The sequence below is a fragment of the Diadema antillarum genome, unplaced genomic scaffold (genome assembly GCF_040938485.1).
Source record: "Diadema antillarum isolate AM-2024a unplaced genomic scaffold, OU_Dant_1.0 seq00000980_RagTag, whole genome shotgun sequence".
Taxonomy (NCBI): Eukaryota; Metazoa; Echinodermata; class Echinoidea; order Diadematoida; family Diadematidae; genus Diadema; species Diadema antillarum.
In genome coordinates this window covers 826,136-850,000 of record NW_027271820.1, presented here as the reverse complement: position 1 = coordinate 850,000, position 23,865 = coordinate 826,136, and the positions used below count along the sequence as shown (strand labels likewise).

The following is a 23,865-nucleotide window of genomic DNA, read 5'->3' as shown; positions in this document are numbered from 1 at the left end:
GTGCTGTCTCAAGTGTTCATCTGAATCTGTGAATGCATGGTATGCATGCATCCTGCATTGTCAAAATTAAAATAATAATAATAATAATAACTTGCAACCTAGATAGCAAAAGCAACAAATCTATCTAAAGAAAAAATAAAAAATTAAATGAAATAAACCTAGATCTACATGTATTAGCCTAGTCTCGTCGGGTTCTAGGTCTACCACCACTAGAGTCTAGAGTAATCTCAAACTAAAAGGCAATCTCAAAATGAGGGCATCCTTCAAACGTTAAATTGATAAGAATTATGTAGAAGAAGAATACAACATTTAAAAACTGGAAACAAAGTACATGTATGTAGAAGTCTATGGGTGCGTTTGAGCGCTCTCCTAAAGCGAACTGTACCGTACCGTACCCGCGCCAGAGGAGAGCTCGAACGCTCCTAAAGTGTACCGTACCGTACTGTACCGAGCCAAAAGTGGACCACTTCCCGATGTGCTCCAAAAGCGTACCAAAAGTTCGCTGTAAAGCATGCGCGTATCATGTGCATACGTCACAATGCAAAGACATCATTCTCTTTGTTCGGAACAGGCACGTTCAAGTAGTTCAAGCGCCAGGTGGATTATATTCTTGCTACAAAATGCGTGACCTTTTCTAAAAATAGCTCGTGAGGTACGCTTTCTCAACAGAGCGCTTGAACGCTTCAAATCTGGCACAGTTCGGTACGATACGCTTTAGTTCAGTTCGCTTTGGTTCGCTTTCGAGCGCTCGAACGCATCCTATGACTCATAGTATGAGCTTTTTTTTGGTAATTTATTTATGCTTCTCTAGAGTCTAAATCCTGATCCTGAATATCCAGATTCATCTAGAACACTAGATTTAGTTCACACCATAATACATTTGTCATTCATGGTTTGTGCCATAACCGTAAATGGAGTGAACTAAATCTACAATCTATCTGGGTATTTTGCAGTATCCCCGTTGCGAGGCGCTATGTACGTGTTGGGGTCGCTGTTGCAGTTAGGTATTCAGGATCTTTCCTGTCTTTAAATATATTGTTCTACATATTTTTTTTCTTTTTTTTTTACAATGTGATATGGTCAGTGCAGTGTGTGGTAGTAGGCCTACTCATTATATGTCTTTGTCATAAAAACGAACATACTACATGTACATATCTGATGCTTTTGCCAGGTAGGATGCATCGATCAGCACTAACGAGTGTGAAGATTGGTTTGGTTTCTCAATGAAAAATGTGTCGTCTGTTTGGTCTTTGGATTGCTCCCTATTTTGGAGGTCCCTGCCTCTTTGTTTATCTCTAACCCCACCCCCCCCCCCTTTCTCTTTCATCTTCTCCGCTAGTTGTGTCCCGAGTAACGCATTAGCAACTGAAGAGTTTGTTTGCAAAAACCGATAAATCCATATTTGTCAAATGGAGATATTTGCGATGAAAGGTCAAGAAAAATAAAGAGAATAATAAAATTTTTGCTTCTTTTGACCATAACTTCAAAAATGTACCTTTATATGAAGTGACCAATATATCATTTAAAAGGTATTATTGTGTACTGTATGACAGAGACCGCACTTCAAAATCTTCAAAAGTGGACTTATCGGTTTTTGCAAACAAACTCTTCAACTCTTTATTATGTCACAAAAAGCTTTTACCTGGACTCAAATGACATACAACAGAATACATGCAGTAGGCCCAAGTAGAAGGTAACTATGATGTGTACAGTTCATCCCATGCAGAAACCCATAAGGCTTTATTTTTTGAAAGTGCTACATAAAGAAGAGTATGAAGTTGCATATAAAATCTAGCATGCAGCTGACACAAATAAGACTCATACAACTGTATATGGCGATATCAAGAAAACAAAGTCTTCAAACTGCCCATTTATCTGAATTTGTTCGAAGGCTCTACACTCTTACGTACATCACATTTATTTACATGTCAATAAAATCAGATATGATCCAATGAACTACATGTACATTGTAATTCAAATCTTCAGCTAAATCAAATGCCATTACCAATAAACAAAGACATAATTTTATGCTGTATAAAACTTGGCACAATGAGAGTGCAAGGCAGCCTTACTGTTCCTATGAAACAGCATGACTTTCATAGACTGAAAGACTTTGGCATCCATGTTTGGAGTAACTCCATCAGCAATTTCATATTTTTAATTAGTGAGAAAGCGAATTCTACAATTAAAAAAATATATGTATACATGTAATAACCTGGTATACATGAAAGTGTTTCAGTGGTGGTCATCTCTTATAGCGAGCCCATTCGCAGATTTTTGTATGTCTCTGACACTGATATATGAGTAACATTTAATCTACCGAGTACAGGCAGAGTTTGCAGGTAGGCCTTACTGAGGACTTCAACACACATTGTTTGTCCCATTGCGAGCACGGCTACCGTAACCACAGCTACACATTAACACAAATTTTGTCATCTCCTAAGAGCATACACACGGACCCACACTGCAACGGCGAATGTTTTGGCAAAAATTGAAAGTGACCATTTCAACTATTAAATCTACAAAGCATATATGTAGATTTTGAGTCAAACTGCATTTAAATGTACCATACTGAGTACTGGGTTATCCATACTGGGTTATGTATGTCCCTCTTTCTAATCCTGTTTCTAATACAATCACATGATTAAAATTCTTTCCTTCCAACACCTTGCTATAAAATGGAATGACATGAAAACGCTCAAGGCACGTTTTTTTTTAAAGAAACGTTCATTAACCTCATACCAAAGCACCTTCCATTGCTCTTAATCTATTTTCTGTACATCAACACCCTTTTAACAATTTGATCTTTTAAAGTACATTGTAATAGCCACGGATGGCACACGGAGCAGCATTTATCCTTTTTTTATTACAATATAAAACATGGTTCTTGAACAATGTTATTAAAGCTTCTTTTTTTTTTACAATTGTGATATAATTGTAAACTGTGGATAATGTCAGTGCAGCACCCATACTTAGTTAGAATCGCATCGACCTTTACATCAGTAGCCTCGCCATTTTTTTCTTTTCTAATCCAGCCAAAAAAAAAAACCAAACCCCAAAAATACATTAAAAATGTTTCCGTCGAAATAGTTTAAAACTTCTCTATTTATGAATACTGTTCTTTCACCCTATAAATTCCATGTGTTCATAAACAGTCATACAGTAAGGAATAGGTACAATACTGAGTAGGCCTACTAAGTAACCTATGGGTAGTTTATTCAAGATTATAGCATTAGCTGCCATATCAAGTGCTGGATTCTACGATATCTGATATCAGTCCACATAATGGCATTTGAGGGATAGTTTCATTAACAAAATCACAACAATGCTTGACAGCATCCATACATTCTATACCATCCAGCTATTCCTATAATACACAATTTACAAACAACAAAACCAGTTAATATTACTGTAATGTGCGAACATGGCTAAAGGACATGTTGGGTTTTCTATCACATGTACGTTTCTGGAGATCATTCCGGTCTAAATATTTTACTACTATGAATAAATTTGTGATGGGGAATAATATTATCGAGGGAAGTGTGATTACAAGCCTTGCTATTACATTGTACATACTATTTCTTACGGAAGTAAAAGGTGAACAGAACGTTTGCAAACAGAGCATCCTGTCGCACCATCCTGAGTATTTTGTTGTGATACACGAAATTTTCAAGTTTTCGGTTTTCTAAAGTAAGCAGCTCATAAAAGCTGGGATATTTTCTTTCGACGCCCATGACGACAACGGACCAATAAAGACTATTATGTAGGTAGATGAGACATCACTGACCAATTTCGAAAATATTTGGCAAGAGTCGAGTTGTGTTTGATAAATGCAATTACATGTATCATGCCAATGAAAACCCTTTAATGGAAGATGAGGTATAGACCGTGAATGTTGAAATGTACAATACAATTACAAACCAGCCTTAGGATGTACTGCAAAAATCACCCGTGTTAATTGTACGTTGTAGTTGGAAGCGGATGCTTTGCTATGACTTTTAATACTTGGGTTATTCACCTCTTTATTTGGAATATTCAATCTCTCAGTGGTGAGAATGTCTGTGGGATTTGGTACCTTTGTGAAATTTGGCAATGTGGTCAGAGTTCAAGGTTACGACAATAATTGTTAGTCAAAATATTTTCCTTACCATGGCTTCTTGACCCCGCTGTATTTCGACATCGAAGTTACAAAATACAAATTGTATCTCTAAATTACGCAGATCAAACCCATTATACTCCACAGGGGCGGATCCAGGGAGGACCGCAACCAGCGCACGCCCCCCCCCCCTTTATTTTTTGTTGAAACAAAAGAAATAAAAAGAAAAAAATGGGGGAGGGGTGCGTGCGCCCCCTTTAATTTTGAAAACGCGCCCCCTCTATACGGAATTCCTGGATCCACCCCTGCTCCATGTTCGTAGATAATGTTGCCAATGACACCAAACAAACGAGATGACAGCCAAACCAGATATAGAACAGTGTCCACATTTCAAGAATATTACTGGTAAAGATAGAACAAGCACGTAACATTTCGTAAGAGCGCGTAATACAAGCCTTTGACAGAATAATATAATACCTTCAATACCATTTTCATTCATCGTCATCATCATCAATATCGATAATCATGTAAGTGGCAATACAGATCCGTTCCATGGTCACTGATGCTTGCGACAAGTTACAAATGATTTTTTTTTTTACTTATTTTCTATTTACTAGTATTTATTTTTGTTTGGCCACATTGCCAATCTATTCAATGATTCCAAAAGCAAGATAGTTATCAACCGTACTATATACGTACCAGGTAATCAGCTTTATTGTATGATTGAATGAAAATCACTACAGTAATGTTGGCATGACGTTACAGGAAAAAACAAACAAACGGACAATAAGATAACCTCTGTACATTAGTTAAAACGAATGCAGTATAGTTTCGATTATTTTTTTTTCAATGACTCTTGCTGCAACTATGAACCGATGCCAGTGAGAATGTGCCGTTTTGACATCTGGTCGAATTGATATTATAATGACATAAAGTATAACAAAAGTGTAAGGAGGTTACCAGCTGGAATGCCTAAAAGGAAATTATTTGTATGGGCTACCACAAGTGTTCCGACATCGGTTGATATTGATTTTATAGTCGTAAACCAATATATAGCATGCAGTACTTATCTTTTTAAGTAAAATGAAGTAATTACACAAGATAAAATGTAGCTAAACGTACTTTTAGTGATAACCACAAATTATCACGACTGAAACATTTTGAGTCTTCTATTTTTTTTCTTTTTATAGTACTCTACAAAGATCTAGAACATGCAGGGTGACATTACAAGTCGTATCCCAGTTGGGATGACTTTGAAAATCACCTCGTCTGTGGCCATTTCAGAATCACGTAAGGCACGAGTTAACCATGTGCCCTTAACCATTATATCCGACTTGGGACAACGTCACAATGAGTATCTGCCTCCTAATTAGATACAATGTATTTTAATTTTTACGTCCATAGCATGGACGCCGTTCCCGCCTTCTGTAAGGCGATGTCTTGTCTGTAGTTAGAGTTATCAGACCTCGACCACGTGGGGAAGAAATAGAGACCGGTGATTCGTTCTACGTCCTGGAGACTGGCTCGATGCGCCATCAGATACTCGTCCATACTCATCTAGGGAAGGAGCGAATGAATAGAGGCACAATGATTATATACATCATCTCTAAGGACTGGAGGATGTAACAACTTGAATACTGAAAGAGAATACACTGTATATTGTACATCGTATTCTCGTGTTGGTATTGCGTTATGTTAACACTGTAGAAAACAATATCAACAGCTTTCAACACCCCGCTGTGTACAGAATCTGACAGCAACATTTTAACACTTGAATGACACAATGTGCGTTTGGAGCACGGGACGATGGTAAGCTGCACACACACACACACAAAAAAAACTTTTACAAGAAAATGAAGGGAGATTTTTGAATGTGACGTGGAGAAAAAAAAGAGACAACTGCCGCATTTTTATGTCTACTCCACATCCATAATGTGTAACAACAGAGACTTGAATATAAACTTTATCATTCTGATGAACTTTGACCATGGAAAATGAACTCAGGTAGCACTATGAATTGTCAAATAAATAAATTGATAATAGTAGTGGTAATAGTTATGATAATAATAATAAATATGGCGTAAAGATGTCTCGAGTGTATCTCTGACTGCTACTTGGCTCGCATCTGGAGCACTCGGTACATAATTATTTTCACAAAGGAGTCTTGATGATAACTTGAACTTGACTCAACGACGGATGGACGCCATTAATTTGCACATGGTCCCATTTTCACTGGGCAGAACAAATAAGTGGTGCTAATGTTATGTTATTAAAGCGTGACAGTCAAAATATTTATTCCGTATTACAATGATGTCATACCTGGCAGGGACGACCCAGGTTGTTGTGTGGTAATATAAATGCCATGATCTCCACATCCGAAGGCAAGCACGACCTCACCTCCGTACGATTAGCACACCGTGAGGCGACGACGAAGTAGTGTGATGGGACCACCGTAGGACCAGCCCAGGTCATTCTGATCAAACAAATCGTGACAAAACCTGTGACTGTCTGGGAATATGTATATCCTAATTCATATGCAATCACTTGATGACGGTATGGTGTCAACAACTTCGCATTATGATTCCTACCAAGCACAGAATTATCCTAATTTGGCATCAAAATTTGTGGATGGTGAACTGCAACAATGAACCTACAGAGAGTTCTTTCCGATAAGTTGTGTTGTGTTTTTGTTTTTGTTTTACTTTCATGTTTGTCTTTCTATCATCAAGACCTCATCAACTTGATTGAAATTCGAGATGGATATTATCAAAATGCTGCAAGAAGATTGCCCGTGATTTTTCCACATTTGTATGAACAACTTAAACTTTCCTCAAGGAACTCATAAGCGATGGTGCTCACTTTAAACCATCCAGATGTTTCGACACGTTTAAAATATCGGTACAATAATGAATGATTGTCTGTTGAAATGATGGGTTTGTTGTTTTACTTGGTAAACTTACGCTTTGGCCATGGTGGAAGGACTGTCAACCACTCCATTGTGATCGAGGTCGTAGACGGGTCCCTGAACGATGTTGATGTTGGCAGAAATGCTCGTCCAGGCAGAATACTTACTCACCAACTGACTCCAAATTTCTACAGAAAGACATTATAACGTTTATGATTACCAAACAAAATCTGATTACAGCGTATTGGGATAACTAACTAATGTATATCAAGAATAATCATTTGCACACATTTGTATTTCTCTTCAGTAAACGTTCATTCATTTGCTAACTGACCTCTGCAACCTTCAATACATGTTACTGCACGCGGAGTGAAAACATAGCAAAAACTCCAAGCGTGAAAAATTTTTCTTTTAATGAACGTACACGTAATAATTGACCTACACGTTCATTTATGAGTATAAAAGCCGCAAACGCGACAGAGATGATTGTGTAGGCGTACACTTCTGTTCAACTCACCTGATTCAAACATGGAGTACTGAGGTACGATGTTTGATGAGACGATAGATTCGTCGGGTTTTCCAACAGCTGCAGCTGAGTAAGGAATGAAAATTATAATCATAATAAACATCAGACTACTTCAGCAAACAAATGATTGTAAATGTATCATCCATCTACGTAGAGTCGAGAGTGTTACAGAGCAATATTATCATGGATTTGCGATATACACGTGTATAAGCGTTGATTGAAAGATCGGATCACCTAAACATGAAGTAGAGATTGAAACTTGCTGAAGTTTAGTTTCACATTAAACTCGCCGCAGAACAATTTCAAAACGGCACCTGTCACAAGCTAGACTACGTAATCCAGGGATGATATGAGCAGCGATATGAAGTTAAACTTGATGTTTATTACAGTTCCAAAGGATACGTATTGATGATGATGCGTGCTGAAGACATAAGTCCTGTGGACTATTCACCACTCTGTCGTGACGAGCATGAAATCATCTTCAGTAATATTAATATAGCCCTACTATTGGGAACACATCCCATCACGACATTTATAGACAACATAATTTTCAAGGAGACAAAAACAAACAAATCGTCACATGAATTAAGTTTTAGTCTAATGTAATATGCAAACGCAAATTCGTTTATAAGTAACTTGGCAACTGGTTGAGGAAAAAATCATGTACCAACAACACATGTACGGTGCCGGTATATAAAATCAAGGAGGTGGAAAGAGAGGTTTCCAAACACCTCAGTCATTGAAAGTAACACTGATGGTCACTTGATGTTTTCATTCGGGAGCTTACTAGGTGTATTGAGTGTGCCGTTACAAGTAATTTCCAAGGGTTTCTTCTTATATAGAGACCCAATACATTTGGGTGCAATAAGGTGGTAATCTTACTCGGCTGGAGGAGGTACGACTGTTTGATGTTCAGTGCCACATCTCCTGAGGTGTAAGTCAAACAGCGTGGGTTCTCGTCCATAGCCAACCTCGTGTCGACCAACACACAGCCCGGCGGGTGGGAACCTGGGAAAAACTGAAAGTGGAAGAAGAATACAAGTTGACTAAAAATGAAATTACTTCACTAATATATGCAGTAAAGACACAATCAACTATTATTTTAGAAAATGTAAGTTAAAAAACATTTCTGTAATGATAATAATAATAATGATAATAATAACAATGATGATAAATAACACTTATAAAGCGCATGATATTGACGTTTCTAAGCGCGTAATAATAATGATAATAATAATGATGAATAACACTTATAAAGCGCTTAATATTGACGTTTCTAAGCGCATTATAATTATATTTCTCAGGACAGTGATTGAGCAGTCGTAGTTGCTTAATGTAGACCTAAATTCTATTAGGTGATAATGCCAATTTGCAGTTGATACAGTATCATAAAAGCTAATTGAACACATCTTCATTTCAGACTCACATTAGATGCTAGTGTGACCGAGACGTATTTACTAATGACTAGAGTTCGGTCATAGGCCGTCACGTATGACGTGTGATACAGCTTGCAGACCGACCCGGAACCTGGGCTGGCTGACTCCAGGATCTCTGGCGGCCCGAAGGGAACGTGCTGCTGGACTGAAGAGAGAGGACGAAAACAACCAGTAAATGAGAAATAGAAATGACATGCGTCTTGGTTCGGGCGTGATTAATTGTGGCGTCTTTTCATAGGAAAACATTTCTTTCTTAAAGAAATATACAGCAAATGAAATACACTGTACTTTATTAAAAAATTGGAGTCAACTGTATGACACCTTAAAAGGATGGTATAGTTTTGGTGAAGATGGAGATTCACATGCTAACTTTTTGTGAGATGATTAGAAACCACTTATATTGTTGTTGTTGTTGTTCATTTTCCATCTGTGAAGATGGCTGGATAACCCATACGGATCAGCTACACTAAGCTGGTCTTCCATGGGGTCCAGTTGGATGTGGGGCGGGACCACTTCACCGGGTTAGACACCCTGCTCTTTTCGATGAATGAATGAAGCGGGATCTTTTACGTGCATGAGCTGTGACTCTCTCATACACGGGACCTCCATTTTATGTCCTATCCGATGGACAGAGTGTTTTGCCTCTTGCTAGAGGGGACGGTATGTTTACACACAACATTGCTCAGTCCAGACTCGGGTTCGAACCCGGGCCGCGTGATCGTGAGGCAGACGCGCTACCGACTGAGCCAACTCACCGCATACAATTTTAAAAGGAATTAAAAGTTTATTTGAAGAAAGTCGCCCTCACCGCCCTAAGTATATGTGAAATATTAAGAGCATATAATTTTAAAAGGAATTAAAAGTTTATTTGAAGAAAGTCGGCTTGAAATGGCTGAAAAGAAAAAAAAAGCAACGCAAAACAAAGTTGTCTTTTAAAAAGGTGGGTCCCACCTATTACTAGGACTACTTTGTTTTTGGATATCTCCGCCATTTTAAAACCGATTTTCATCAAATAAACTTTGAATTCCTGCCAGAATTGTATGCTCTTCAATATTTCATATAAGTGGTTTCTAATCATCTCACAAGAAAGTTAAAATCTGAATTTCCGATCTCAACAACTACTTACCATCCCTTTAAAAAATGAAGGATAATGTCAAATCAATTCCAATCTCAGGATGATACAACTGTATTTCATACCAACGTGAAGGGATTAATGATATGCTTATAGAGTGTAACGCAAAATAAATACTGTACATGTGTACTTCCTATCGATCGGGAAAAAGTCAGAGAGAACAAAGCCCACATTCCTTAACACTGCGTGCCACATTAATTTCCCATCTATGTGAGTCATGTGTGTGAAATTTGGGCATATTTGACTCGGTGACACAGAATGAGTTAAGGGTAAAGCTGACGCACCTGTGCTTTCCGTAGTAGAAAGGGCAATGTTGATGCGTTCTGTTACAGGAACCGTGGTCGAGCACGTACATCCCAGTTCGTTCATGTAGTTATCAACGCTCACAGATGCAACGTAAGGACACGTGCCCTCCGAGGCGAATGCCATAGAAGGGACGGGGAAAGTTCCCGCGTTTCTTAGCAGGCTGTTCAGACCACCCTCCGTACCATTGTGGAGTTCTGGTGTTAAACCCAAAATTTCTTGACAGGTGGAATAGGAAAAAAAAAGACGAAAATATGAAAAGATTAAAAAAAAACAAGAATAAATGATAACAATCATTATGACGACATTGATAATAATTACAAAAGATAGTAATGAAAAATATTAATGAATATTTCAACTGCTTACAAATACTAGCGACGGTTGGTAGAATAATAAAAATTCACTAAGCTAAGGTCAACTGGAATAGGAGAACATGTTTGTCCAAGCATATTTCGTTGACCCTTGGTCAAATACCAGTAGTTTCTGGCGACATATGTAAAAAAATGACATCAAAATCTTTGCTGCTTTACTTGATAATACTTGATGGTCGTGTAAGATGGCGCTCATGTCACATCAATGTTACCTACTTGTTGAGCTAGAATAGACAGATGAATACATTTTGAGTAACAACCCAAAAAAGCCTCACATTGTGATCTACACTCCTCGCCGTTATCTCTCGTTGTTACACTAAGATAGTCTTATTTTTTCACAGATAAAAAGCTACACATCATGATTGATATAACTTTGTAATATTGACTGCTATTCAATATCCGTAGTCGAATACATACTCGTCATCATGTTGTAAATGTCGATGTTGTTGAAGTCTCGTACACGATGGTTAACTTTGAAATTATTTCCGAAACCGACGAAGACCCCCTGAAACGAACAAACAAACATACAGATATACAAGTAGGAAGATGTTGCCAGCTGCTTTGGACCTGCATGGTCGAGGTAATTTCCACACCGGTCTCCACATAGCCTAAAAGCTGGTGCATACGTTAGTAACGACCTTGTCCTTTCCCTGATTGCAGACCTTTATTCAAAATTGTACAGATGACATTATCTGCCACCATTATGTCAAAATGACTTCGAATCGAACTTAGTTTTTTATTTTCACAATTTTTCTCTTCAAACTGATCTGTCGCGACATGCACGGACACAACAACTTTTTGCTTTGCAACTGATTGACAAATTGCCCTACATCGACGTAAATAAGCACTGAATTGATCAGTGTTTTAGTAGTAGCCATGATTAAAAAATCATGGGCGTACATACTCGAGCAGGATTCGAACCTACGACCTCCTGATCAACGGACAGGCGTCATCTCCACTAGACCACCGAGCTTTCGCCCGAAAGCAAGTGCTGGTTCTAATCCTTATAGCATGCAGCGGGTACTGCTTTGTTATTCAAATTCATGATTTTCTTCCGTCGAGATGTTTCTTTTCTTTTCGTCCGTCGAGATGTCGAGAATCAACATCTCGACGGAAGAAATTCATGAATTTGAATAATTTTTTGCTTCATGATACCTTTGTCCGCATCATAATATCATTGTCGTCTTTCAACTTTCTGTCATATTCAATATACTAAATGTCTTTCTGGTGGGACTACAGTACACTTTCATGGCATGATGATAAATTTGGCGTTTATCGTGAATAGTACATAGTAAATGATAAACTTGATAACTCTTGAAGTGAATTGCTAATAAAGCTTAACTGTTTGAGTGTAATATGTTTATCAAGTTCTTACCTCCATTCCGTAGGCCACCGTATCATAACCGTTGCTGGCGTGTTGGCAAAACAGTTGGCTGTAATCAGTGCTTTCTCTGCAATAGGGAAAAATGAAAATTTTAATTGTTTTCGAACATGACAATAATTCAACTTTGCGACGATGTTACGTTTTTGTTGACGACAAAATGTTAGATCCACCGCCATTTAACATAACTATTTTAGTATTACCAAAGTGTCCTCCCCACCTCCCACCCCACCCCCCTCTATCTTCCTATTTCATCGTCTTGTCTCTCCTCGTCCTTCTACCTGCACAGTCCAACACAAACTGGTGTTAGGTTTAGATAGTATACTAGAAATGTCGCTTTGGCGACTGGCATGCCTCCGCCATAATGCATGATTTTCCCAATAGGTCTAGATAGTACATGTGGACAATGTGTGATTACATTTTCACAAAATTGGCAAAATATTGAAATGACAAGTTTGTCACAAATGTGTTGAATGTTCACCTTCCTTGACCTAGGTTTAATTGGATGAATAGGAGAGCATGTATCTAGGGATTTAAGGACTTTAACTTGACTCTGACCCATTCATACATTTAGGCATTGAGTAATTTTCAAGGTACAGGTGTGGAGAAAAAGTGCAATTTCTGAATTGAATAGTAAATTGTTACCATTTTCATCTGGCCCTTGACCCTAAAATTCATAAGATAATCACTTTCAGGTAGAACATGCATAATATGTACTAAGTTTCAAGATAACTTGAGCCACTTCCGAGATATGGAGGAAAAAAGTTAGTTCAGCACTTTCACTTGATCTTTGACCTTTTGACCTTTGAGGCAAAAAAAGAAGAAAAAAAAAAACTTTCCAGAGAATTTCTATTAGGTTACACATGCATACACCAAGTGTAAAAAAAAAATAACCCTGCTGGCATTGCATAAATATGAGGGAAATAGTAAAATTTCGAAGTGTTGCACTTGACCTTTGACCCTGACCTTTGACCCCATGAACCCTACATTCTTTAGATAATCACTTCCAGTCAGTACATGTATATACTATGTTCCATGAAGATACCTTGAACAATTTTCCAAGGTATGAATAAAAAAAAGAAGTTTTAATATTTTTACTTGACCTTTTGACCTTTGACCTCATGACCCAAACTTTCACCAGAGAATCTTAATTGGGTAATACATGTATACACTAAATTTCAAGAAAATATCTTCAGGCATTCAATAGATATGGTGGAAATAGTGAAATTTTATGTATTTGACCCTGACCTTTTGACCTTTGACCTTTGACCTCATGACCCAAACTTTCACCAGAGAATCTTAATTGGGTAATACATGTATACACTAAGTTTCAAGAACATATCTTTAGGCATTCAATAGATATGGTGGAAATAGTGAAATTTTATGTATTTGACCCTGACCTTTTGACCTTTGACCCCATGACCCAAACTTTCACCAGAGAATCTTAATTGGGTAATACATGTATACACTAAATTTCAAGAAAATATCTTCAGGCATTCAATAGATATGGTGGAAATAGTGAAATTTTATGTATTTGACCCTGACCTTTTGACCTTTGACCTTTGACCTCATGACCCAAACTTTCACCAGAGAATCTTAATTGGGTAATACATGTATACACTAAGTTTCAAGAACATATCTTTAGGCATTCAATAGATATGGTGGAAATAGTGAAATTTTATGTATTTGACCCTGACCTTTTGACCTTTGACCCCATGACCCAAACTTTCACCAGAGAATCTTAATTGGGTAATACATGTATACACTAAATTTCAAGAAAATATCTTCAGGCATTCAATAGATATGGTGGAAATAGTGAAATTTTATGTATTTGACCCTGACCTTTTGACCTTTGACCTTTGACCTCATGACCCAAACTTTCACCAGAGAATCTTAATTGGGTAATACATGTATACACTAAGTTTCAAGAAAATATCTTCAGGCATTCAATAGATATGGTGGAAATAGTGAAATTGTATGTATTTGACCTTGACCTTTTGACCTTTGACCTTGAGCATGTGCACCCAAAAGTTGATAGGCACAACTTCACCCCCTAATACACATACATGCCAAGTTTCATTAGGATACCTCAACAGGTTTTGATAGTTACCTTGTCCACAAAATTCATTACGGACGGACGGAAGGACGGACGGACGGACGGACGGAAAGACGGACGGACGGACGGACGGACGGACGGACGGACAACCCGAAAACATAATGCCTCCGGCACCACTTCGTGGCGGAGGCATAAAAAACTGGGTCATATGAATATACAAGAAAGGACTAAAGAGGCATATAGTTAGATATCTATGGTTTCGGGGGGGAAAAGGCAAAAATATTTCTGTCTTTCCTAGAAATGCTCTGGATCGAATGTATGAAATATAGTTATCGAATCAAAATAAATATTAAACGATAACTTACAAACGTGGTGCGAAATTAGATCCAACCATTATTTGTTTTCTTTTCATGCCTATGACTACTGAAAGCACTGAATAATCGGTGATTATTCTAATACGCAGATGGAAGTTGAAATTCGTCAAATCAGTTGCCATATAATACATTTTGTTGAACATAATATTTCCCATGCCTGAGGGGAATGGGAACATTGCAGATTATTTTATCTACCAAACGTTCAAAAACCCCTTCCGCTCTTCAAAATCACAATAGTCGCCAGCTCATCATAATGCATTTCAACAGACAGAAAGAAGAAAGGAGTGGGGTCAGATTATCATTGTTTATCAATAGCGAAGGATCATAACGTAGTCTTACCGTGCAAAGGAGAAGCCGCTCTTCATCAGTACATACACATCATCCGGCACGTGTTCGTAGGAGTAGTGGAAACGAGTCGGCAGCTCATGACGCATGAAGACTGAGCCTTTGTCCGAGAACTTACACTGGTGAGAGAGGACACGATTATTAATATATTAATAAACATGGGATGGCTGAATATTATGTATTTCAAAAATTGCCTAACCTTGCTGTATATACAAATTGATAATGGAGTACTGACGATTATTGTTTGGAAGATCGTTAAGACATTCCGTGAACGAATTCACGCTATCATGTCAGTTAAAAGTTTTGGAAAAGGTATATTTTAACACAAGTGTGTGTGGTAAAGATTTGACTTTTGTGAGTTTTCTCTTTTTTTAGCTTTCAAAAATTATTTAAACAGCTACTTTTCACACTTTAATTTTGCACATTATCAGCGACAATGATAGCAAGGAGAAAAATGCAACGCATGTTTTGTTTGTTTTTTACCTATACACCATCTTTTCTGATATTTGAAAAAAATACATGAAAAACACAGATAAGTATTTGAATTGTTTGTATACCTAAGAAATGGCTTTGTGTTGAATTAATAATTATGTATTTCATCCATCCTATGTATAATTATGTTGCTTCGAGAAATCAATAAATTCTATGATTTGAAAAAAAAAAATATTTTCTGATCGGCGAAACAGGGACGTATCATCATGATTGTATCGTCATCTTAAGTACGATTACAAATTTCTCAGATTTTTGTTGCTTTATTAGAACATCAGCAGTGTCATTGGTTAAAACACACACACAAACACAGACACACACACAGACACACACACACACACACACACACACACACACACACACACCACATAAACGACATGAATATGGCATTTTTTTTATCAGACCATTGCACATCACGATGGCCTGGTCTTGGTTGTGTTGGTATTAAAACACGAGAGAATGGTAAAACCTCAAGTAATATATATTCTTGTAGATATATTTCTACAGCTGCCCAGTCATGTAATAAAATGAATCAAACAAGACACAGAAACTTGCAGGCGACTAACAATACTCACCCGGAAGAACTCGGTGAACTCCTCATTTGTGTTGTAGTTTTCATCAGCTGTAGAGATAAGAGTATTTTACAAGATGAGGTTAGAATGTTTTGGAACCCACTTACCATTTATGAACAATGTTAGTAGCTCTGTCATTCCCTCTAGATACTATTTGATTGATTGGTTTTGCTAACTATAGCCGGTATTATAGGGAAAAAACTATAGCTACTAGCTTTACCCCCGAGCCATAAGAATCTGGAACACTCTCCCAGCCAAAGCGTGACATCAGGTACTTTGATGACCTTTAGGGGTGCAGTCCTACCTGTCATTAGACAGATGGCGCCGCCCCCTACCCTCAAGATGTGCATATCCTATAATCAATCGATACAACACGTCTGAACAGCCCTTATAACAGATGCAGGCACAGAGATGCTCTGAATATCAGAAGTAACATATTTTTGTCATTGCATAGTCTTGCTGTCCTCATACGTTTTTTTTTTTCCTCTTTCTTTTTCAAGAATAATTTTATAGACAAGGCAAAGAATCTTTCCGAAATCCTTTTCCGTTTCATATTGTTATTCTGAGTTATATCTGAGTTGTACCTGAGCTTGAGACGGAGATACTGGCGAAGGTATTTAGGTAGTCTGGTGTAGTATCCAGCCCGATTACACTCGTCACCTGTAGCGATTTAAAAATTAGAGAAAAAAAACAATGCACGGTATTGTTCTGTGCAATGAAAGGCTTCGACATACCTTTCCCCCATCTAACAATGAGAAAAGGACATTGAAGTCACCTCTAATCAGGTGCAGGCCTAAAAACACTTTTTTTATTTCTTACTGATTTGGTAAAGCAAGAGTTTGCTAATTGCACGTTGTGATGGTAAAATCATGCAAAACCAATACTGCGGGATTTTACACTACTAATGGAAATGATGTACAATCAATACCACTGATAAGATGACTTTTACTGTCATCGCTGTCCTACAATTATTGATATTTCTGTAACCAACAATACTACAAGAGCACCAAATGTGACTACTGAAATACTTCCACACACGACAACGGCAGTCAGTGGTTCTCTATAACACCCTCTTTCACAGACGATAATATACATAATATAGGGTCTATTATGGTGAAATATTAGGTGTAATTGAGGAAAAGGAAATATAACAATCGATTTGGTTGAAATGGCATTACCATACATGTCGTACTGTACAGGCCTGGTATACTTAGACTTACATGACTTGAGAGAAACTCCACATTTTCGTTGCCGCCGCCACACGTTGTAGGCGTGAGTCCCGAGGGGGACACCACGATGATGTTGAAACACGCTAAATCCTGATTCCACATCAGATAGTCCAACAGGCTCCCGATAGCATCATCGATTTCCTTCATAGTTTCATTGGCCTGTCAGGTTAATATGGAAAACAGATTTTTTTTTTGTATTATGAACATGTAAAAAGTACGCTTTTTCATGTTGTGCGTTTCATAATGAGTATAATATATCATTTGCTTTAAAAAAAATAATAAGATCTATGTATGGATAAATCCTGTTAACATTGGTAAAGAAAATGGCAAGAATTTAATTTGGTTATGAATATATTTATAATCTTAGATATTCATTGTTAGTGTTCAATTAAGGAAGGGTGAAAAATTCTATTTCATTTAAGCTGTCTATTATCCATAATAGTTTCAAGTGTAGAATTTTTAAAGCCTCCAAATTCTCTTTTAATATTGGCAAATGCTTGCATTTTATGTATTTCGAGGAGATCAAATTGATTCAATCCATTCGATTAAAATCTTCTAATAACAAAGATGGGCAACGAAATTCAGAGGTTTCTATAAACCAGATGATAATTTCTGCAGCTCTCAGCCAAGACAGAGGACGTGGAGGGAGCACTGTGAAGGGGACGAAAACGAAGAGAAACTCACCCGTTCTGAGTAATGTTCGTACAGCCTGATATCCTCAGCGAGTTCATTGAAGAACACGGTGATTAACTGGGGACTGGGGAAAGAAAAGAAATGTCATAAAAGTTTAGCTCCGTACGAAATGAGTATTGTTTGTTATTGGAAGGAAATTTCATTTCATTTTCAACAACAGAAAACATTTAGGCTTACATAAACATGATAACACAAAAGTCAGTACAATGTTGTTACAAGAAAAAAAAAATCCTGTGAATTAACAAAAAAGAAATACAGTGGCCTTCTGATTAAACTGAATATGAATTAAGATTGTTGGAAGTGAAGGAGATATGCTGAAAATTAAATCCATTAGATATCACAATGTATCTTAATTTCTGTTCTTTTGTGTATTTCGTTATAAGGGACAGGTGGAGGGATGTGGATGGAAACCCAGCAAATCACGTCCTTTACATGCCTTTTTTCCAATTTTTTTCCTTTCTCTCTGTTTTGTTTGGGTTTTTTTGTTGTTTTGTTTTGTTGAAACCGACAGTATATACTATAGTACGTGGACGCTGAAGCTATATACCATTCCTATATGCTTCCTATTATTCCTACTATTACTACTAGGCCACTATACTACAACTTCTATACTATTATTACTGCTACCATTATTATTATTACTACTACTACTTATATACTACCACTTCTACTATGAATGATACTACGAATTGAAAAGCACTTCTTCAAATGAAAGAAGTATTATAACTCCCAAATAACGGCGAATTCTATAATTCTACTTTCGCTAATGCGATTAGTTTCGCATACCAAAAAACAAACAAACAAACAAATATAATATTGAGACCATAAATGATCTTATAACTGGAATGGACTCGAAAGATAACATTGAATACTATGTTATTGCTGTAGGCTACCTTCATAATCTGTATGCAAATGTAATTTTCTACAACCGACTTACATCTTTGCCACGTCATCCTGCTCAATCCATCTCTTGACTGTATCCATTTTATCTCGAGGTGTCAACAGTCTGCAATGAAAAGTAAAAACATTCTATCAAAATGTTTCCACGTTTATCTGTAATTGCAAGAAAAATGAAACATGTCAGTGATCTAAGGTGTGTGTAAATGCTATACTATATCATTGGATAGATTTCGTGTCGGGCTGTCGTTACGACTGACGATGAAAATTTAATTTTTGTACTCTTCTTCAGATTCTTAAGGAATTAAAATTCTAACAAAGAGAGGAAAGTACAATATAGAAGTATTATGAGATAATAAATGAAAGCGATAAAAGGGAGTATCGCGTCATGTATACAAACTCTGAAATTGGAAGACTCTAGGTTGATCTTGGCTAACTCGAACGAAAGGTATAGAATTGAGCTGCAAGAACCAGTGGAAAGGTCAATTATCCTTTGACAGTTGGATTTCAACATGTACTGAGACTTTTATACCCCTTTCATATTGGCCAAAAAGCACGGCACGTCCTCTGGAGGAACTCCGTGTTCATTCCAGACCACTGTCAAGATGAAAGCTCGACTTGGCGAGAACACAGCATGCATGAACCGCGGATGAACACGGCGTGAAGTTCGTGCTAGTTAGCACGAACACGGCACGTCCTCCGGAGGACGTGCCGCGTTCATCCCAGACCACTGTCAATATGAAGGGCTATACATATAGGCAATGGGGATAAAGAGCCGTGCCTAAAGGGGCACAACCAATGCAGCCAGGGGAGTTGAACCACTGACCCCAGGACTGAGAGCCCGTGGTCCCAGTCAGTGAGGCACAACGGATCGAAAGGAAGAGGCCTAACCTGTTAAAAGACTGATAGTAGTTTGGTCGTCTGTTGATGGTTTGGCCCTCATCATTCTCCATAGTATTCATGTCACCACCAAGCCACGAGTGGCTGGCCGTTATCACACCTTGCTCTCGGGCCGTAGCCCACAGCTACGAAGAGAAGAAAAGAAATAGAAATAGAAATGGTAAGGGAAATGACAACAGAATTAAGAAAAAAAAAGTACAGTAGGATAAGGAAATGAGAGGGACAGAAAAAAAAACTTTCATGACTGTTCGTTTCACATAAATTTCATAATGCAATACAGGTAAACACGGCAGCAGTAACAATTCGCCTCATGTGGTTTGGTAACCTTTCTTCATTATGTATAAGAGTTTTATCAAATCGATGTTAATCCTTCCATCACTCACACACGAAGGTCAAATCTTTATATATATAAAGACAGATTTTCATCTCGAAGAAAAATATACGATCTTTCGAACGTCAACAAGATCAATATTGTTGATGTATTGATCTTAACTGAGACATCAATCGAATTTCAGATATATTCTTGTCCGGCTTGTAAATTGATAGTCCCTCTTAATTGTAGTGATTGTATTGATTCATACGAAGTGATTTGCATGAGGGGAGTAAATCACAAATTATTGATGAGTGGTAAATAACTCGACAGGAGAGCATATAAAATGACTTACTGGTGTGGCCTTATACCATTCTGGGTCTCGTAGGTTATTCTGTGACACTCGAGGCTCGAAGACGCTGAGTCCATCCTTCATGTAGTCCGACCTCACCCCGTGGCTCTGGGGATACCGACCCTGTGACGGTCGCAGCACAAGACAAGAATTAACAAAAACATTGCGAAAACTATACCAATGAGTAGAATTTCCTCTGAAAATAATCAGTCATGGATTTGATGAACTCGTGCTTAGTGATGTACAAGGGACATTGTTTCAATTTCCTTTTACTACAATATCATGATGTTTGTTCAAATCGTTTACAATGTAATAAAACTGTATTAACATTATATCATTTGTTTCAAGATAGGAACGGTTTCCCAACGAGTAGCTAATGATTCCTTCGCCTGGTGGGGATAACTTGTTTACCTGGAGCGGGACGGTTGGTAGGGGGTTTTAATGGGGAAGGTATTATCACTCGGAGCAGGTGAAGCTGGTAAGTTTGGGGAAAGGATTGATCAGCCAGAGCGCGGCTGTTAGAGAGTTTTGGGAAAGGGTTGATCAGTCGGGGCGGGGCTGGTAGAGAGTTGTTTTGTTTTTTTTTTGGGAGGGATTCTTACCGTCAGCAGCGTCCACAGGTTTGGGTAAGATGTACTCGCAAAGGAGCTGATGACGTCATAAGAATATGTACCACACTGGCCTAGAAAAAAAGTATAGGAATTCTCAGTCAACACTGCTGCATCACTTTTTAAGTCTGTGGAAATAACTTGTAATCTAATTCATAACTTCAAGTTATGTTCTATGATGTTCAAAATCATTATCCTAATATTCTTCATTTTTTTTAGGCTTTAAAGATGTGCATTTAGAGGGAACATTTATACTATTTTGCCTCGAAAAGAGGACGAATTTCTTTACTTTAAATTGAAAGTATACTTTTAATGATTCCTTACAAATTCCTTACTCTTTGCAATTGCATGATTCTAGATTTTTGTGAAAACATGAATACGACCGAGAGAAATAAAGCAAATGTTTCTACATAGTCTGCTACGAAAGCAAAATTGTCTTCAGTAATTTTTTTTTCTGCATATGTGTTATTTTATTGAAAGCGATAAATGCATATATATGATATCAGCAGTTCGCTAACCTGGATCAATGTGCACAGAAACAGACCTCGTGCGATAAGGCTAGATTATTTCAAACATGGAAACTTTTTTGGGGGTCATTTATATTACCCTCTATCATTCTGTGATATTCAAATAATTTTTCAGTACTCCTACCTCTCTCCTCATTTCCCCCTCCCTCCTGCACCAAAATAACAACAAGTGTACTCACTCAGTCGTTTGATGTTTATCGCGTAATCACGAGACGTGTTTCTTAAGTCAGTTGGCAAACCGTCAACGGCTAGGACAATGAGGGGACTGTGATCCCTATTCGTGTATCTGGAAAACAAATACATGGTAACAAGACAAACTAAATAAGAGCAAGGCGAATCAATGGAAGATTGGTCTTGATGGATCGCTACAAAGCTCATCAAATTTTAGAAAAATGCATGTTACAACTTTTTAATTGTCGACGGTTTAAGCATCTAGTGTTGTCATAACGGACAAGGATTCGATCATAGGTCATGATACTATTCCGTGGTCATATCAATGTAGGTGATCCTTGTATATTGAAAAGAAAAGTTTCAGTACATTAGTAGAATAAGAAACAAAGCCACATGCCACTAGCCCGTTACAGTAGAGATACTGTAAAAGCATGACGTTCTTTAATGTATTGATAAATCAAGATGGAACAATAATTTTACATATATCATTTCTGAATAAAGAGACTATTTCGATTGACTCAGACATTGTTTGAAAATTAAGAAAGATGATAGTCTACACAAGTTATTAAGTATGTCACAATTAAGAAGGTAAGAAAACGATGGAACGTTAAAGAAGAACAAATTAAACAAGGTAAACTTAATACCTGTCTCTGTTACGGCATCCAAATCGACACTCCTCTCCGTATGTTCTTGCAAACTCACCGTCACGGTAAAGAGCTTTGAGTTTGAAAAAGACATGTTCAAAATGAATTGTACCATCCTCGGGACAAAAACATGATCTAGATCATACTTGACGAAGATTTTTTTGTTTTGTTGTTGTTGTTATAGCAGAGACAGCTTCCACCGTCTTCAACGTGGTTCATATCGTAAAACCGCATTTTACTTATCTAGTCTACCAGAACGGGACACTGAATAACGAAGCAAGATACATATTGTGACAAAAAGCGAATAATTCTGACCAGATGTAATTTCAGTTTTGATAGAAATCAAGGAAAAGAATGCCTTTGCCAAGAAAAGGGCATTTTAATCCAGGAGCTGTGATAGAATGATGAAAGTCAGTTCTCAGGAGTTGAAGTCTAAAGTTTGATATTTCTTTTTCTAAAAGACGTTCGGGGATTTTCCGAAGTACTAAAAAGTATACTCTAATATTATTGAACTAGAATCTCAATACATCTGTATGCTCCTCTGTGTCACTATTTCTACCTGGTTCAGTCAGTTCTTTATTTTTTAATTTCACGTATCAATTTGCGAGTGATAGATAAGCATAACTGTATGTAGGTATATCATTTCAGCAGATTCTCTAAACACATGACTGTTACAAAACCATTGTATTAATTTTCTAACATTGAATGTATATAGCACCATAAGAAAGACCTGCTCCGGGATTTCTTGTTTATAGTTCACATGGTATTCGTAAGTGCAGGGAGTTCTGTTTACCGACTGTGTCGTATGTACTTCACAGAAAACCCATCCAGAATACCAAATAAAACTTCCTTTTCAATATATTCATATATGAATATAAGAATATACGAATATATGAATATACGAATATATGCATATTCGAAATATCCTCTTGTTCACTCACCAACACCGCCGAGAGATAGGCCAAGGGCGAGGGCCATGAAGATCACAACCAGGAAAAAGACGAGCTATGGCGGCATCAAAGAAATGTGAAACATACACAGTTTAAGTAATCGTATTACACGAGATAATAATCCTAGTGCGAACTTTTGTGGGAGTAGGTCTATACTTTATAGCTGTGTCATTATTTCATTAGCATCATGCTGTTTGTTGGCATTGAGGGATTTGGATTATAATCTCTGACTGCAACGTCGAGGCAAAAAGTAACACGTGGGGGGGGGGGTCTTTGAGCGAGAGAGGAGATATTGGAAAGAGGAAAGGGAACTGGTTAGTTCAAACTTAAAGCAACAGAAATTCACTGTGGTACATGTATTTCACTGGTGAAAAGCTTTTAATATAAACCATATCCCGTTGAAAAAAGTACATATATATAGCTGTATGTATATAGGCTATACGTATTATTTCGCCATGTACTCATGTACATGTACCTGCATGGGTTTGAACAATTGCTTTTGAACTTACAGAATCAAACCCGTAAACTATTCTTTTGATAATATTGACCTGCCTGTTGATAAGTATAGTAATTTATGATTTCAGCAAGCCTAAGATTT

At 37.5% G+C, this 23,865-nt stretch overlaps 1 protein-coding gene and 1 non-coding gene across 2 annotated transcripts in view; both read right to left on the bottom strand.

Moving 5' to 3' along the window:
- Positions 1-5,488: 5,488 nt before the first annotated feature.
- Positions 5,489-23,865, bottom strand: part of LOC139742111 (ectonucleotide pyrophosphatase/phosphodiesterase family member 3-like) — a 32,409-nt gene continuing 14,032 nt past the window's right edge. Inside the window, exons 4-24 of the mRNA XM_071652682.1 lie at positions 23,265-23,322; positions 22,318-22,390; positions 21,682-21,788; positions 20,970-21,049; positions 20,371-20,490; positions 19,697-19,830; positions 18,846-18,914; positions 17,900-17,972; positions 17,207-17,374; positions 16,571-16,646; positions 15,990-16,036; positions 14,920-15,044; positions 12,145-12,220; positions 11,187-11,274; positions 10,380-10,595; positions 8,954-9,108; positions 8,410-8,545; positions 7,519-7,593; positions 7,057-7,189; positions 6,416-6,569; positions 5,489-5,653 (exon numbers count right to left, since the gene is read on the bottom strand). Coding sequence (XP_071508783.1) covers positions 5,489-5,653; positions 6,416-6,569; positions 7,057-7,189; positions 7,519-7,593; positions 8,410-8,545; positions 8,954-9,108; positions 10,380-10,595; positions 11,187-11,274; positions 12,145-12,220; positions 14,920-15,044; positions 15,990-16,036; positions 16,571-16,646; positions 17,207-17,374; positions 17,900-17,972; positions 18,846-18,914; positions 19,697-19,830; positions 20,371-20,490; positions 20,970-21,049; positions 21,682-21,788; positions 22,318-22,390; positions 23,265-23,322 — 2,328 coding nt within the window. The remainder of the gene's footprint in view (positions 5,654-6,415; positions 6,570-7,056; positions 7,190-7,518; positions 7,594-8,409; positions 8,546-8,953; positions 9,109-10,379; positions 10,596-11,186; positions 11,275-12,144; positions 12,221-14,919; positions 15,045-15,989; positions 16,037-16,570; positions 16,647-17,206; positions 17,375-17,899; positions 17,973-18,845; positions 18,915-19,696; positions 19,831-20,370; positions 20,491-20,969; positions 21,050-21,681; positions 21,789-22,317; positions 22,391-23,264; positions 23,323-23,865) is intronic.
- On the bottom strand, positions 11,670-11,742 carry Trnan-guu (transfer RNA asparagine (anticodon GUU)). The gene has a single exon. It is a non-coding gene; the product is annotated as a tRNA-Asn (tRNA).